Consider the following 13,118-nt stretch of genomic DNA (forward strand, 5'->3'; position numbering starts at 1 on the left):
TGCCATGGGAAATGAAGACCAGGAGGACCCAAGAGCACAAGATAAATTCTTGATGTATGAGCATGGTGCTGCACCAATCCAGGAGGCTCATCAGAAAGACTAGCTTGTGTGCAGCAGGGAACACAGAGCACAAGGCCTGGGCGATGAGGCTGAGGACAGAAGGCACAGCAGAGGGATGGGTGAAGTCTGTATGTTGGGAGAAGTCCAAGAGGACCAGTGAGGTAGGACAAACTTGTGCTCTGTTAAGTGACTGTGAAGAACCCCAGGGTGCTGCTCTGTCCCTCCAGCTTTTAACTTGGGAGCACTGAGGAGGCCCCGCTCCCTATTTCTGTTTCTGAGAAGAGCATGTTGTAGTGTGAGGTCTAGGGCAAGTAGATGAGTCAGAGTAAATGAGCTAAAGGTGAGTGAGACCTTGGGTCCACCATCCAATTCTCCTCGTTTGCCTTACTTTGAGTTTGACTCTCCCCCAAAACCCCCAGCCTTGGTAGACTGCATCTTCTACACAGGCCCCCAGCAGCTAGGAACATGAGGCATTTCCTAAGGACTGGCTAGAAAACACCCATATGCTGAGGTTGACTACACGTTCTGTCTGCAGCAAACACTATCACGAGGTATCAATCCTTACTTACACTAGAACATTCACTGGGTCTTCCAAACTTAGTTTCTTTCTCTATTTTTCTTATCATTCCAATATAATGTCCTGAAATCTCTATTTTTTGTCTATCCCTTCCTCGTTCTAAATAGACCAAACCAACTCTTCTGAATGATGTTGATCAGATGGCATTTTTGTGTGAGGGAGAGTCTGGAGAGTGTGTGAACAGTGTCTTCTCTCTTGTGGTCACACTCTATATTTGTTCTGGAAATCACAGCCACCCTGGAAAGATTGATGTGAAGGCTTCACTGCCTGGAGGTGCCGGCCACCAAATGCAGTGAATTCTTACCCACAAGCCTTTGCTAGCAGGTGTAAACATTGCATCCTTCCTCTCGGGTTCACAACCCCCCTTCCCCACCTCAGTCACTATCTTTGGTGTACCACTTCCCCCTCCAGCATGCACCCCACTTCTCCCCTACATCTCCCCCCTGTCTCTTCCATGATGTCACTGCTGGGGGAAGGCAGTCTGTCAGGAACTCCTCACTTTCGGCCAACTTCAGTTTCTTTCTTGATGCCATGACATCATCTTTACTCATGAGATTCCGTTTTCCTTCCTGCAACCCAAACCCATGTCTTAGGCCCCAGAGTCCCTATAAAGAGGGGTTCCCAACTCAGATCAGCACAACACTCAGCCAGCTTCTGAAGCCTCTGGGCCCTGCAGTTCCAGCTCTGTGCAAACCTCTCCCCGAGCAACACCATGAAGCTCTACGTGTCTGCCTTCTCTCTCCTCCTGCTTGTGGCCGCCTTCTGCGATTCAGTGCTGTCAGCACCAAGTAAGTCAACTCTTCCAGCTGCTTCCAGTCCCTACTGAGTCCAGTCTTCCAGTTGGGGTCAGCCCAATAAGTGGGGTTTGGACAGGGGAACAAAAGGGAGCTTGGAAGATTCTCAAGTCTGTTGTTAAATATGGAGTCTATCAGACAGTCATTAATCCTTAAACTCCTTAAGAATTAGCAGCCAATAGAGGGAAATGGTGGGCTGGAAGTCAGATATTGAATCAGCTTTCTCTCTTGTTTAAACTTGCTTGTCTTTATGCCTTGATTTCCCCACCTTTAATATGAAGCAATTGAGAAGTGTTCTGAGTTTTGTTCCAATTTTAATCTTCTAGATTCGCCCCCCCCCTTCTTCTTTGAGAACTATCTTGTTAGAGTAGAAGTCTCATTCTGAATGGATGGCCATGGATTCAAGGGACCATGTTTTGGGGTCTAGTAGTCCATAGGAATGCTTAACGAAGATCTTATAAGGAACAGTGCCTGGCACAGTTTTGACCTTAGCCTTACTTTTCCTTCCAGTAGGCTCTGACCCTCCCACTTCCTGCTGCTTCTCTTACACCTCCCGGAAGATTCATCGGAACTTTGTGATGGATTACTATGAGACCAGCAGCCTTTGCTCCCAGCCAGCTGTGGTGTAAGTACATACTGGGGTGAGGGAATGACAGGAAACTGGCCAGGTTCAGGTGAAAATGCTATATAACTGACAGGGTTCTGTTCTAAGGGTTGAAGCTCTGGTGAAAAACAGTGAGGTCAGGAGGTTCTGGTAGTTCCTGGATGGTCAGTAACATGTGAGGATGGCTTTTCGGGAGGAAGTTACCACAGGCTACGACACTAGAAACAGAAGACAATGCATATTATATAAATAGATTGCTTAAACTATGTTAGAAAAACATGTAGAAAGGCCATTTGAAAAATTGGGAGACATAGTCATATTAACAAACCCATTGTTTTCTAATATAGGGAACCCCTGAGGCTGCAGCTATGCCATGGGTTAGAGTTTCAGGGAGTCTAATGTAGGGTCACGCAGGAAGGATGATCTACCGGGGCTACCCATACAGTGATCAAGCAGAACAAGATTCCCAAGTCTGCTATCAGATATAGAGTCTATCAGACAGTCACTAGTCCTAACAGCTAATAGAGGAGAATGGTGGGCTGGGAGTCAGATATTGAATCAGCTTTCTCTCTGGTTTAAATTTGTTTGTCTCTATGCCTTGATTTCAAAGGCATAGACATATGTCTTGAGGCAAGGGACAGTGGTAGATGCCCTCTAAGGTCCCATGGGGTTCTCATCCATCCTCTTTTTCTTCTACAGATTTCTGACCAAAAAAGGCAGGCAAATCTGTGCCGACCCCAGCGAGCCCTGGGTCAATGAGTATGTGAATGACTTGGAGTTGAACTGAGCAGCTCCAGACTCAAGACAGGAAGAGCCACTTCTGGAAAGGCCTCCTCAGCCCTGACACTTCTCATTGAGAAGTACCTTGCTCCTTACATTCAGATTTCCTGTCCTTCTTAATTTAAACCTGTGTGTAGACTTTGTTATTTTGTTTGGTATTATTTCCATTATTTATGTTTAGTTATGGGATATGTGTCTCCCATGGAGATGGTCCACCATTGTGCTTCTCTGCTATTGTGGATATGGCTGTGTAATTGATTTCATGCAATTTCGTAATAAATCTTTCTTTAAGATATAGTTGTGATTTTTATCTTGATTCTCATTTGGGTTGGAACCACCTGGTGCTATTAGGTATAAACCACAGTTTGCAAAGGCAGCGAGACTGAGTAAAGGCTGAGACCTTAACAAGTGCTCCTGGCTTTGTGCTCTCAAAAAACTTCTGGCCATACTTCTAATGAGAATGTTATCTTATTTTATTTTTTTAACAATCATTTTATTTGTTTACATTTCAAGTGATATCCCCTTCTTGGTAACCCCTCCACAACCCACCTATCTCATCCTCTTCTCTCCCCTCCCCTTTGCCTCGATGAGTGTACTCCTCTATCCACTCACCCATTCTCACCACACCACTCTAGCATCCCCCCATGCTGGAGCATCAAGCCTCCACAGGACCAAGGGTCTCCCCTCCCACTGATGCCACATAGGGCCATCCTCTGCTACATATGTATCTGGAGCCATGGATCCCTCCATGTATACTTTTTGGTTGTGATTTAGTCTCTGGGAGCTCTGGGTGGTCTGGTTAGTTGATATTGTTCTTCCTATGGGGTTGCAATTCCCTTCAGCTCCATTAGTCTTTCCCCTAGCTCTTCTGTATGAGGTGGGTACCAGTGCCCACAGTTTTACAAATGAAGAGACAGAGACACAGTGAGAAGGGATTTTCTGAGGCTTATAGATCTGCTTGGGAAGCATTTGTGAAAGAGTAGTCCAGAGTGACAAAGTTGATCCTAAGGTTTATCAGGCCAACATTCTGGGTGGGGGCGGGGCTGTGAATAGGGGATACAGTACAATGTGGAGGGGAGGGGGTGTGGTGCAGCCAGAAAGGGGACAAAGTTTTCCGAAGTTCATATTAGTCATGGGTCACCAATCTAAACCATACAGCAAATGGATGACAGAAGCCAGAGTGTCCTGTTTGGCTCTAAAATATCAATGGCTTACACCATAACTACTTAATAATTCCCAGTCATAACTTACTTTACCTAGGTCAGAGAGAACAGTAGAATTGAATGAATGGTAGGTCTGATGGATGCTTCATAGACTTGAAGTGTATTGAAGCTGGGAAAGGAACCCTTAGGCTGTATGGTCTAACTCTTGCTTTGTAGAAACAGAGGCTAACAGCTGGAAAATACTTGGCAAAGGCCACTCATTGTGTTATGAAGCAGCACTGCAGCCAATGCCAACGCACAGGTCAGTACCCTGTACTGGGCTTCTTTCCTGGTGAAACACTTGTATGGTTCCCAAAGGGAGGACTCCCTGAGTCATATAGACAAGGAGAAGATGGCCTTGGAAGCCAAGCCTTGTCTTTTGTAGAAAAGTGAAACCAAACCTTCTTCTCTGAACCAACAAGCACAGCTCCCTCCAGTATCAGCTACTCCTTAGAAACAGATCTAAAGCAGATCTGACAGGATGGCAGCAAACAACTTTTGACTTCTGGCTTCCTCTGTCTGTATCTGAGATGTCTGATACATTAGCCACTGGCTAGGTGTCTACTTAAATTTCAATAAAATGCAACAAAAATTATATTCAGCTTGTCCATCACACCATGCTCATGAGCTGATGGCTACCTCATTAAAAAGTACTAGTGTAGAACCCATGCAGAACCTACCTCTCATCACGGAAGGTTCTGGTGCATGACACCTTCCTGAGAGTGGTGGTCAGGGAAGCCAGGGTAGCGGGAAATCTATAGTATAGATTCAGAGATAGAAAACTCCATTCTGAATGGATGGAACTGGAGAGAAATGGATGGTCCTTGGAACTGAGGCAAGGTACAGAGCCCTGAACAATGGCTTCCCGATGTGACCACATCATAATTCCCAGAACCAATCATTGTCACCACACATGGTGTCTTAGGGTTTCATTGCTATGAAGAGACACCATGACCAAGGCATCTTTTGTAAGAAACATTTAATTGATCTGGCTTACAGGTTCAGAGGTTCAGTCCATTATCATCAAGGTGGGGAGCATGGAAGCATCCAGACAGACATGGCGCTGGAGGAACTCAGAATTCTACATCTTGTTACAAAGGCGAACAGGAAAAGATTGGCTTCCACATGGCTAGGAGGAGGGTTTCAAAGCCCACCTCCCACAATGACACGCTTCCTCCAACAAGGTTACACCTCCTAAGAGTGCCATTGCCCTGGGCCAAGTGTATTCAAACCACCAGACGTGGAAAATGGGACTTGGCAGATAGGATTAAATTAAGGGTCCTGGAATAAAGAGTTTATCCTTGATTACTCAGGCCCTGAATGGAGCTGTGCATCCTGAAACGGAGGCAAAAGAAAATTGGAATGACAGAAAAGAATGCAGCAATGTGATATCTGAAGAAAATGGCATGCTGCTGCCTCTGAGGATGGCAAGGGAGCCCCATGGGTCAAAGGTTGGGGAGATGACTGTGCAATGAAGGTTTGCTGCTCTTGTAGGGGAGATGGATTTGATTTCCAGAATGCACATGGCAGTCCATGGCCATCTCTAATATCTGTTTTGGTGAATTCCAATGCCTTTTTCTCTTCAGGCCTCCACAGGTACCAGACACCATAAATGAATCATGAATATACTTCACAGAGGTGGACTCAGAGAGGGTATCCCAAGACAAGGCTCTGTTTCAACAGTTGAAGATGAGGGCTGTTTTCCCCCAAAGGTGCACGAGCCTCAGAAATTGCAGCTCTAAGAATCCTGTGGCATCTGGAAATCTTGAATTCTTAGGTGGAGAAGAATCGATCCATCATCTCATTTATCAGATGAGGCCTAGAGTAGATAGGGCCTGTTCGTGTCTGCATTGTTCTTGAGAGAGCAAGGTTAGGGCTGGAATTGGGATCTCCTCCTTCATAATTATTAGTTCTTGTCCCATGGGGTCCCATTACAGCCCTGCCCTGGGTAAACTGGAGGTATACACAGTTCAGTTCCACAGAGGCGGGACCGCTTCACCCAGGAACAACAAAGGACTTCATGGAGCCTTCCCTGTGAGAATCCACCTCTTACATCAGAAAAATCTCAGGGATCTCCCTCCTTTGTTAGTCTACTATGAGAAAGCTTATCTACTTGCTTAGCATTCCACATGGACTTTCTTCAGGCTTCTGGTTTTGCAGGAGGCAGAGCAAGGGAAGTTTCTTATGACTTCCAGAGCAACATCTGAGTGCCAGCCAGTACTGCTCTCCTCCCTTCAGAGCCTTCCTCCCACATTCTCTTTCCAATAAGCATAGGCGTTCAGGTATCCCTATCGTATAGTATGGTATGGAATTCTCTGGTATATATGCCCAGGGGTAAGGTATCTGGGTCATACGGTAGTTCTGTATTTATTTATTTTTTTAAGAAATCTCAAACTGATTTCTGTTAGTTTGTAACAGAAATTTACAACCCCACCAACAGTGAATAAAGATTCCTTTCTCTCCACATCCTTTCTTGCCTCTGTGTGTGTGTGTGTGTGTGTGTACATGCACATATGCACACACACACACACACACACACACACACACACACACACACACACATCCTGCAACTTTATTGTGGCTTTTGGATCCAAGGAGCTTTCTAGTAGACTCTGGACAATTGCAAATAGGATGGTTTAACTTCTTCTTCTCCTACCATTATTCTTTTATAACATGTTTCTTGTCTAAGTTCTGAGTGAATATGATTTCATTTTTGTCTCTAGAAAATTTTCCTTTCTTCTCTGATGTCTTCGATAACCCACTCACTGTTCATTTAAAAATGTATTATTTAGTCTTCAAATATTTTTATGGTTTCTGTAGTTTCTCTTATTGTTGATTTCTATTTTATTGCATCATGGCCTGCCTAATAGGAAACAAAGATTTATCTCAATTTTGTTGCTGTTAAGACTTAACTTCTTTCTTGAGATGCAATCGATGTTAGAAAAGTTTCCATGTGCTACTAAGAAAAATTGTATTCCATTTCTGCTGAGTGAAAGAAATCACATACATTCCAGGTCTCTCAGAGTATTTTAGCTCTGGATTTTCATCGTTTTAGCTCAGAATACCTCTCTTAGACCGGAATACTGAAGTCCCCACCATTATTGTGTCAGGACTTATGTGTCCCAATATGTCGTCTACTGTGCGTTTTATGAAATTCAAGACCCCAAAATATATTTCATTGAATTTATGGATGTTATACATCCTTGATGAATTATCCTTTTAAATAATGTGGAGTGTCCTTTATAAAAAAATCTCTTCTAATTAGTTTTGGTTTGATGTTTACTTTGATAAAAGCAAGCTGCTTATGATGCTTTCTATTTGCTTGATACTTTGATTTCCATCCTTTGATAGTCAGTTTTGGTATGTTTTCATAGTTTTTAATAAATGTGTTTGTTGGAGATCACATAAAATTGTATCTTTTTAGTGTCAAGTTGAGGCCATTTAGTGTTAATTATAGAATGGGATTTTCCATTTCGTATAGATATACTAGATGATGTTTTGTTTTGCTGACTTATTGCTATTTCTTTTCCTTCTCCCATGTTAATTTTGAGGGTTAGCTGAGTTACTGTGTTGGGCATGTGTTTCTTTCCAGAATCTATTATGTTTTATCTGTGGTTCTGATGAAGTATACATTTCATGTGCTTGCATAAAGAAGGCTGTCTTTTACCTTTCCCCTGTAAAGCAGTCCACTAAGAACTTTCTGTGGTGCTGGGGTGGTTGTTGTAGATTACCTTCCCTTGTACTTGTCTCAAAACATCTTTATTTATTCATAGATCTTGAAAGAGAGCTTGGGAAATAATTGGTAATAATTGACATTATATAAAACCCAAAAGGAATTAAAATATATCCCACCAAAATTAAGTGTTCCTCCTAGCTCCATCCCCCCATGCATGTCATTCCCTCCTGGAGAGTGACAACTGTCTCTCTTGGGAGTGCAATCAGACATTTGTCAGCCTTCAGAAAATGTCAGGAACTAGGACAACATAAGCAACAAGAAACGAGCACTCACCCAGGTCTTGGCTTTGCTTCCTCACATGTATCCTCCTGAAGTGCAGGAAGCTTCCCACAAGCCTCTGTGAGAAAATTTAATTCACACATAAGTTTTGAGAACCCTTTCTTCTCTTTATTTAGTTTCCTAAATAGGAGTTGCTAGAAACAACCTTGGTAAACATCACAAGACTGGCCTGCTTCATGAGATGCTTGTGCATCCTCTATTCCCCAGCGGGGATACATGAAACTGGAACATTCCTTGCATAGTTGAACACAGCTCCCCAATCTCCACTTCTTCAGGCAGTAGAAATTTTCCTTTGACCGATGAGTTAAGCACAATATCCTCCTGGTGCTTTTCTCCTGTTGCGAACAATCGGATGCCCTACTTTCTTCCCTTCCTTCTCCTGTGCCTCCCACATACACTCTGCCTCTGCTGGCATCTTGTTAGGTGCATCTCGGCACTTTGAGCCACTGGGTATTCGCCCTGATGCTGTGCCAGGTATTTCACAATGTCTTCCTAGGTCATGTTGGAGCTCTGTCCCTCTTGTCCCACTCAAAGCCCTTTTGAACAAGCATGGTCCCAGCTATGACCATGAGGGACGAGGAAAGGGTTAAACAAGCCACCATCTACCAGTGATAAAAAACAATAACCAAAGGCTATACTAAGAGTAAGATAAAAGGCTCTTACCAGCTACCCAACAAACAACCGATTCTTCAGAAGGTCTTGAGAACAGGCTGGTTGATCAATCCTAAATTCTCCATATTGTGTAAGACGATTGGTTCTCAGATTGGTACAACAAACTGGGTTGCCCTGAGTGACTCTATTTTCCTAAAAGCAGCTTTTCATTCCATTTTTAGAATGAGGAATGACTCTGAACCTGGGTGGGCGTGTGAATGGTGGCACCTGTCTAATACCGTCTATACCACACATGTGAACAAACAACTCACTCTTAGGTGTAGGAAATGGGGCATGCTATACATTTATTTGGGTGAAATGAGACTATATGGGGCACATGGACGTGCATTGTATCAAAAAAAGCCAGGCTGAAAGCCTACTGGAAACATCAGACCAAGGAAATGGCATGACTCATCACTTGGAATCTCTAAAAGGCACTGTGAAGGCCCCACAACTAACTTCTCATCTTACCTCTTAGTTATATGTGTCGAGGATCAACAGGACAAAAACGGATGACTCTCCAAGGAGTTCCAGATTGGTGTCGGTATCTTCTATGGATAAAGGTAACTCTACTGTCATCTGTGTCCCATCTTGTTGACCCATCTGGACCTGCCATCTATTTGTCCTTCATCCAGGCCTGGTTCAGCTCTTTGCTTCTACAGTTAAACTCAACAACTCTACAGCTTAGCTTTCAAGCAGGTGACATGAGGAGGCCTCACTTGGAGCCACCAGTTTTTCCAACTTCTCCCCTACACCCTGGTTAGTTAACTCATCAATCTAGATTCTACTTATATTTCTCTGTTTCTCTGCTTCTCTGGACTTGTGGAACCTCTTGAATCTTTTTGCAGCCAGAACATATTACAGCTATTTTCATAAGACAAGCATTTATTTACATATGTGTATATAGAAAGGGAGATGTATTTACAGTGTGTTGTGTATTATGTGATCTGAGAGTTAAACTTAGCAATTTAGTTGGGAATAAAGCAATATGTGCTTGGCTAGGGTTCCCAAGGAAAGCAGAACTGTCTAGCCAGTTGCTTCCATTACACTAAGCAAAGTGGTAGTAGTAAAATCCTGGAATCCCAGCACTGCAAATCTAGATACATGATGTCTAGGACATTCTCACTGCTCTTGGACTGCAGTTACAACTTTATCTCTGAGAGTCTACTGTAAGAATAGCAAAAGAGACAGGGTCGCTGCTTGGGGACAAAGGACATTGCATGTTGAACACTGCATGTTCTCCTATAGCTCCCATCCCCTCAACACTGCTCACATATGCAGCCTTCTGTACAAAGACCTGGCTTACAGAAAACTTTGGTCAAAGACAACCACCTAGCACCAGGGAGGCTGCCTCTTTACTTTTAACTGATCCTATCCAGTTTGAAGTTTGAGTATCCATCCATCTCTTCCGGGAGTGACTTCATTGCCTCCCTCTGCACATAAAAGTGGCCCAGATTCTACAATGTTTAGGGTTCTCATCTCTAGAGGTCCATAGGACACAACTACAATCTCTCCCATAATCATGCTACATCCTTATGTAACTAGATGTCCAGGAAACCCAGACGGTCCCTGACACTTCTCACTAGGCCTCTGCTTCAGCTCACTCTGAGACACTAAGCTATACAGAAAGAAATAATTCCATTGCTCTTCATTCATACAAGGGACAAGCTGTGATGTAACAAATAACACAATGGAAAACTGCATTCTTGACACTTTCATTGTTATCATCTGGATTCAACAAAAGTCAATTAGGGAGAAGTCAGATAGGAAACAAACAAACGAAGGAATCAGATTATAAACATGCACGTTGTGGAAAGCTCTTAATTTTATTGATTTCCCCATTGACTGATTCCGCCTACACCCATACTTCTAGATTTATGGAGGGTATAAATGACTTTGTGAGTTCAGCCCAGCCAGAGACAACATGAAGAAAGCCACAGTCTCAGTTTTGGAAGCTTTGATTGACATGAAGATGAATATGGCCTGGGCTCCATCTAATCTCAAAAGTAAGTGTGTTAAGGAGACCAAGGTGAAAGCAGAGAGAGCTCAAATCCTAGTAGGACCTGGGTGTGAGCTAGCATAGGGGAAAGCCATGTGCACACTGCTTGAATCAAAGCATTTATAGGCCTCTTTGACAGAAACTGTGTCTGACAGAAACTGTGATAACAGATCAGGGTAGCTCCCCTAGTTTAGAGATGCGTCTTGCATATGGGATTTATGGGAGCGTTTGCTCAGAGATGAACTGTTGGTCTGATTTGATGAGAGAGGTGTGACTGTCATTAGAGATTTTATGGCATCTTCAAGTTGTAAAGAAGGAGCCGTGATGGTGGAAGGTTCTTTCTATTGAGACTGTATAGGCTGCAGAAGGGGAGAACACTCTCCCAAGGGCCAGAATCAACAGGCAGACTTGAAAGCAAGACTGGAGCGAGTGAGGCAGAGGGAAGAGCCCTGGGGTGCAAAGGAGGATATAGAGTAAGCTGGTCTCCTGCAGGTGATGGGCCTTCAGATCTCTAGCATCAATTCTCAACCTTGTCTCTCTGACGTCTTCAGGCTCCATAAACATCCTTGTATATTTCAGCATTAGAAAAACCTGGAGTGTGTTCCAAACAGCCCCCAGGAAGTGTTTGAAAGTACAGTGTTCAGGAGATGAGTCACGCCCCAAGGAAATGAAGTGCTGCACCATCAGACATATTTGCATGTGCACATATCCTGAGTCCACTTCACTTTAAAGTGAGTATACTGCCTGTTTTGCTTTTCTGTTGTTGCGATAATACCATCACCGAGGGAACCTACAGGTTCAGTGAGCGCATCCACGACCATCATGTTGGGGAGTGTGGCAACAAGACATTGTGGTACAGGATGCGTAGCCCTCCCTCTACTGTGTAAAATCAATTTCACCACGATTAAAAGGAACACAAATCAGGATGACTTAGGACCATAGGACCATGACCTTGGACATCTCACTCTTCTCCTCAGCCAAAGAAGTTTGACTCTCCCAGGATAACACATCTTTTTGGGAGGGTGAAGACAATGAAGTTAGTGGGAAAATTCATTTATTGAATGTCTTATAAGTTGGGCAGGCAGGCAAAAGAAAGAACATTCAAAGGTCAATGTAACTAGACTAAAGAAACAGCCTGACTCTCTGCTCCCAAACCCCATGGGAGAGAGACCTCACCGCCTGATCAGGTGGGCACTCCTGAGGCTGCAGAGCGGAGGAGACCATCAACACTGCCCACCCCTGCCCACATCCCTGGCCCAAGAGGCAACTGTATAAGGCCTCTGGGTTCCCGTAGGGGAGGGCCCAGGAGCGGCAGGATCCCTGCGCCTGAGACACCGCCGGAACCTGAAGGAAACAGACCAGATAAACAGTTCTCTGCACCCAAATCCCGTGGGAGGGAGAGCTAAACCTTCAGAGAGGCAGACACGCCTGGGAAACCAGAAGAGACTGCACTCTGTGCACATCCAGACGCCAGAGGAAAACACCAAACGTCATCTGGAACCCTGGTGCACGGAGGCTCCCGGAAAGAACGGCGCAGATCTTCCCGGTTGCTGCCGCCTCAGAGAGGACTTAGGCAGTACCCCACGAGCAAACTTGAGCCTTGGAACCACAGGTAGGACCAACTTTTCCCCTGCAAGAAACCTGCCTGGTGAACTCAAGACACAGGCCCACAGGAACAGCTGAAGACCTGTAGAGAGGAAAAACTATACGCCCGAAAGCAGAACACTCTGTCCCCATAACTGGCTGAAAGAAAACAGGAAAACAGGTCTACAGCACTCCTGACACACAGGCTTATAGGACAGTCCAGCCACGGTCAGAAATAGCAGAACAAAGTAACACTAGAGATAATCTGATGGCGAGAGGCAAGCGCAGGAACCCAAGCAACAGAAACCAAGACTACATGGCATCATCGGAGCTCAATTCTCCCACCAAAGCAAACACGGAATATCCAAACACACCAGAAAAGCAAGATCTAGTTTCAAAATCATATTTGATCATGATGCTGGAGGACTTCAAGAAAGACATAAAGAACTCCCTTAGAGAACAAGTAGAAGCCTACAGAGAGGAATCGCAAAAATCCCTGAAAGAATTCCAGGAAAACACAATCAAACAGTTGAAGGAATTAAAAATGGAAATAGAAGCAATCAAGAAAGAACACATGGAAACAACCCTGGACATAGAAAATCAAAAGAAAAGACAAGGAGCTGTAGATACAAGCTTCACCAACAGAATACAAGAGATGGAAGAGAGAATCTCGGGAGCAGAAGATTCCATAGAAATCATTGACTCAACTGTCAAAGATAATGTAAAGCGGAAAAAGCTACTGGTCCAAAACATACAGGAAATCCAGGACTCAATGAGAAGATCAAACCTAAGGATAATAGGTATAGAAGAGAGTGAAGACTCCCAGCTCAAAGGACCAGTAAATATCTTCAA

The 13,118-nt window shown here is 44.1% G+C and overlaps 1 protein-coding gene across 1 annotated transcript; it reads left to right on the top strand.

Annotated features, from left to right (window-relative positions):
* Nucleotides 1-1,274: 1,274 nt before the first annotated feature.
* Nucleotides 1,275-3,110, top strand: Ccl4 (C-C motif chemokine ligand 4). Its single transcript, NM_053858.2, has 3 exons — nucleotides 1,275-1,425; nucleotides 1,942-2,056; nucleotides 2,735-3,110. Exons 1-3 carry the CDS (start codon nucleotides 1,350-1,352, stop codon nucleotides 2,820-2,822), a joined length of 279 nt encoding a protein of 92 aa, NP_446310.2. The 5' UTR covers nucleotides 1,275-1,349; the 3' UTR covers nucleotides 2,823-3,110.
* The last annotated feature ends 10,008 nt before the right edge of the window (nucleotides 3,111-13,118 follow it).

Source organism: Rattus norvegicus, chromosome 10 (assembly GCF_021556685.1).
Source record: "Rattus norvegicus strain SHRSP/BbbUtx chromosome 10, alternate assembly SHRSP_T2T, whole genome shotgun sequence".
In the NCBI taxonomy this organism is placed as follows: domain Eukaryota; kingdom Metazoa; phylum Chordata; class Mammalia; order Rodentia; family Muridae; genus Rattus; species Rattus norvegicus.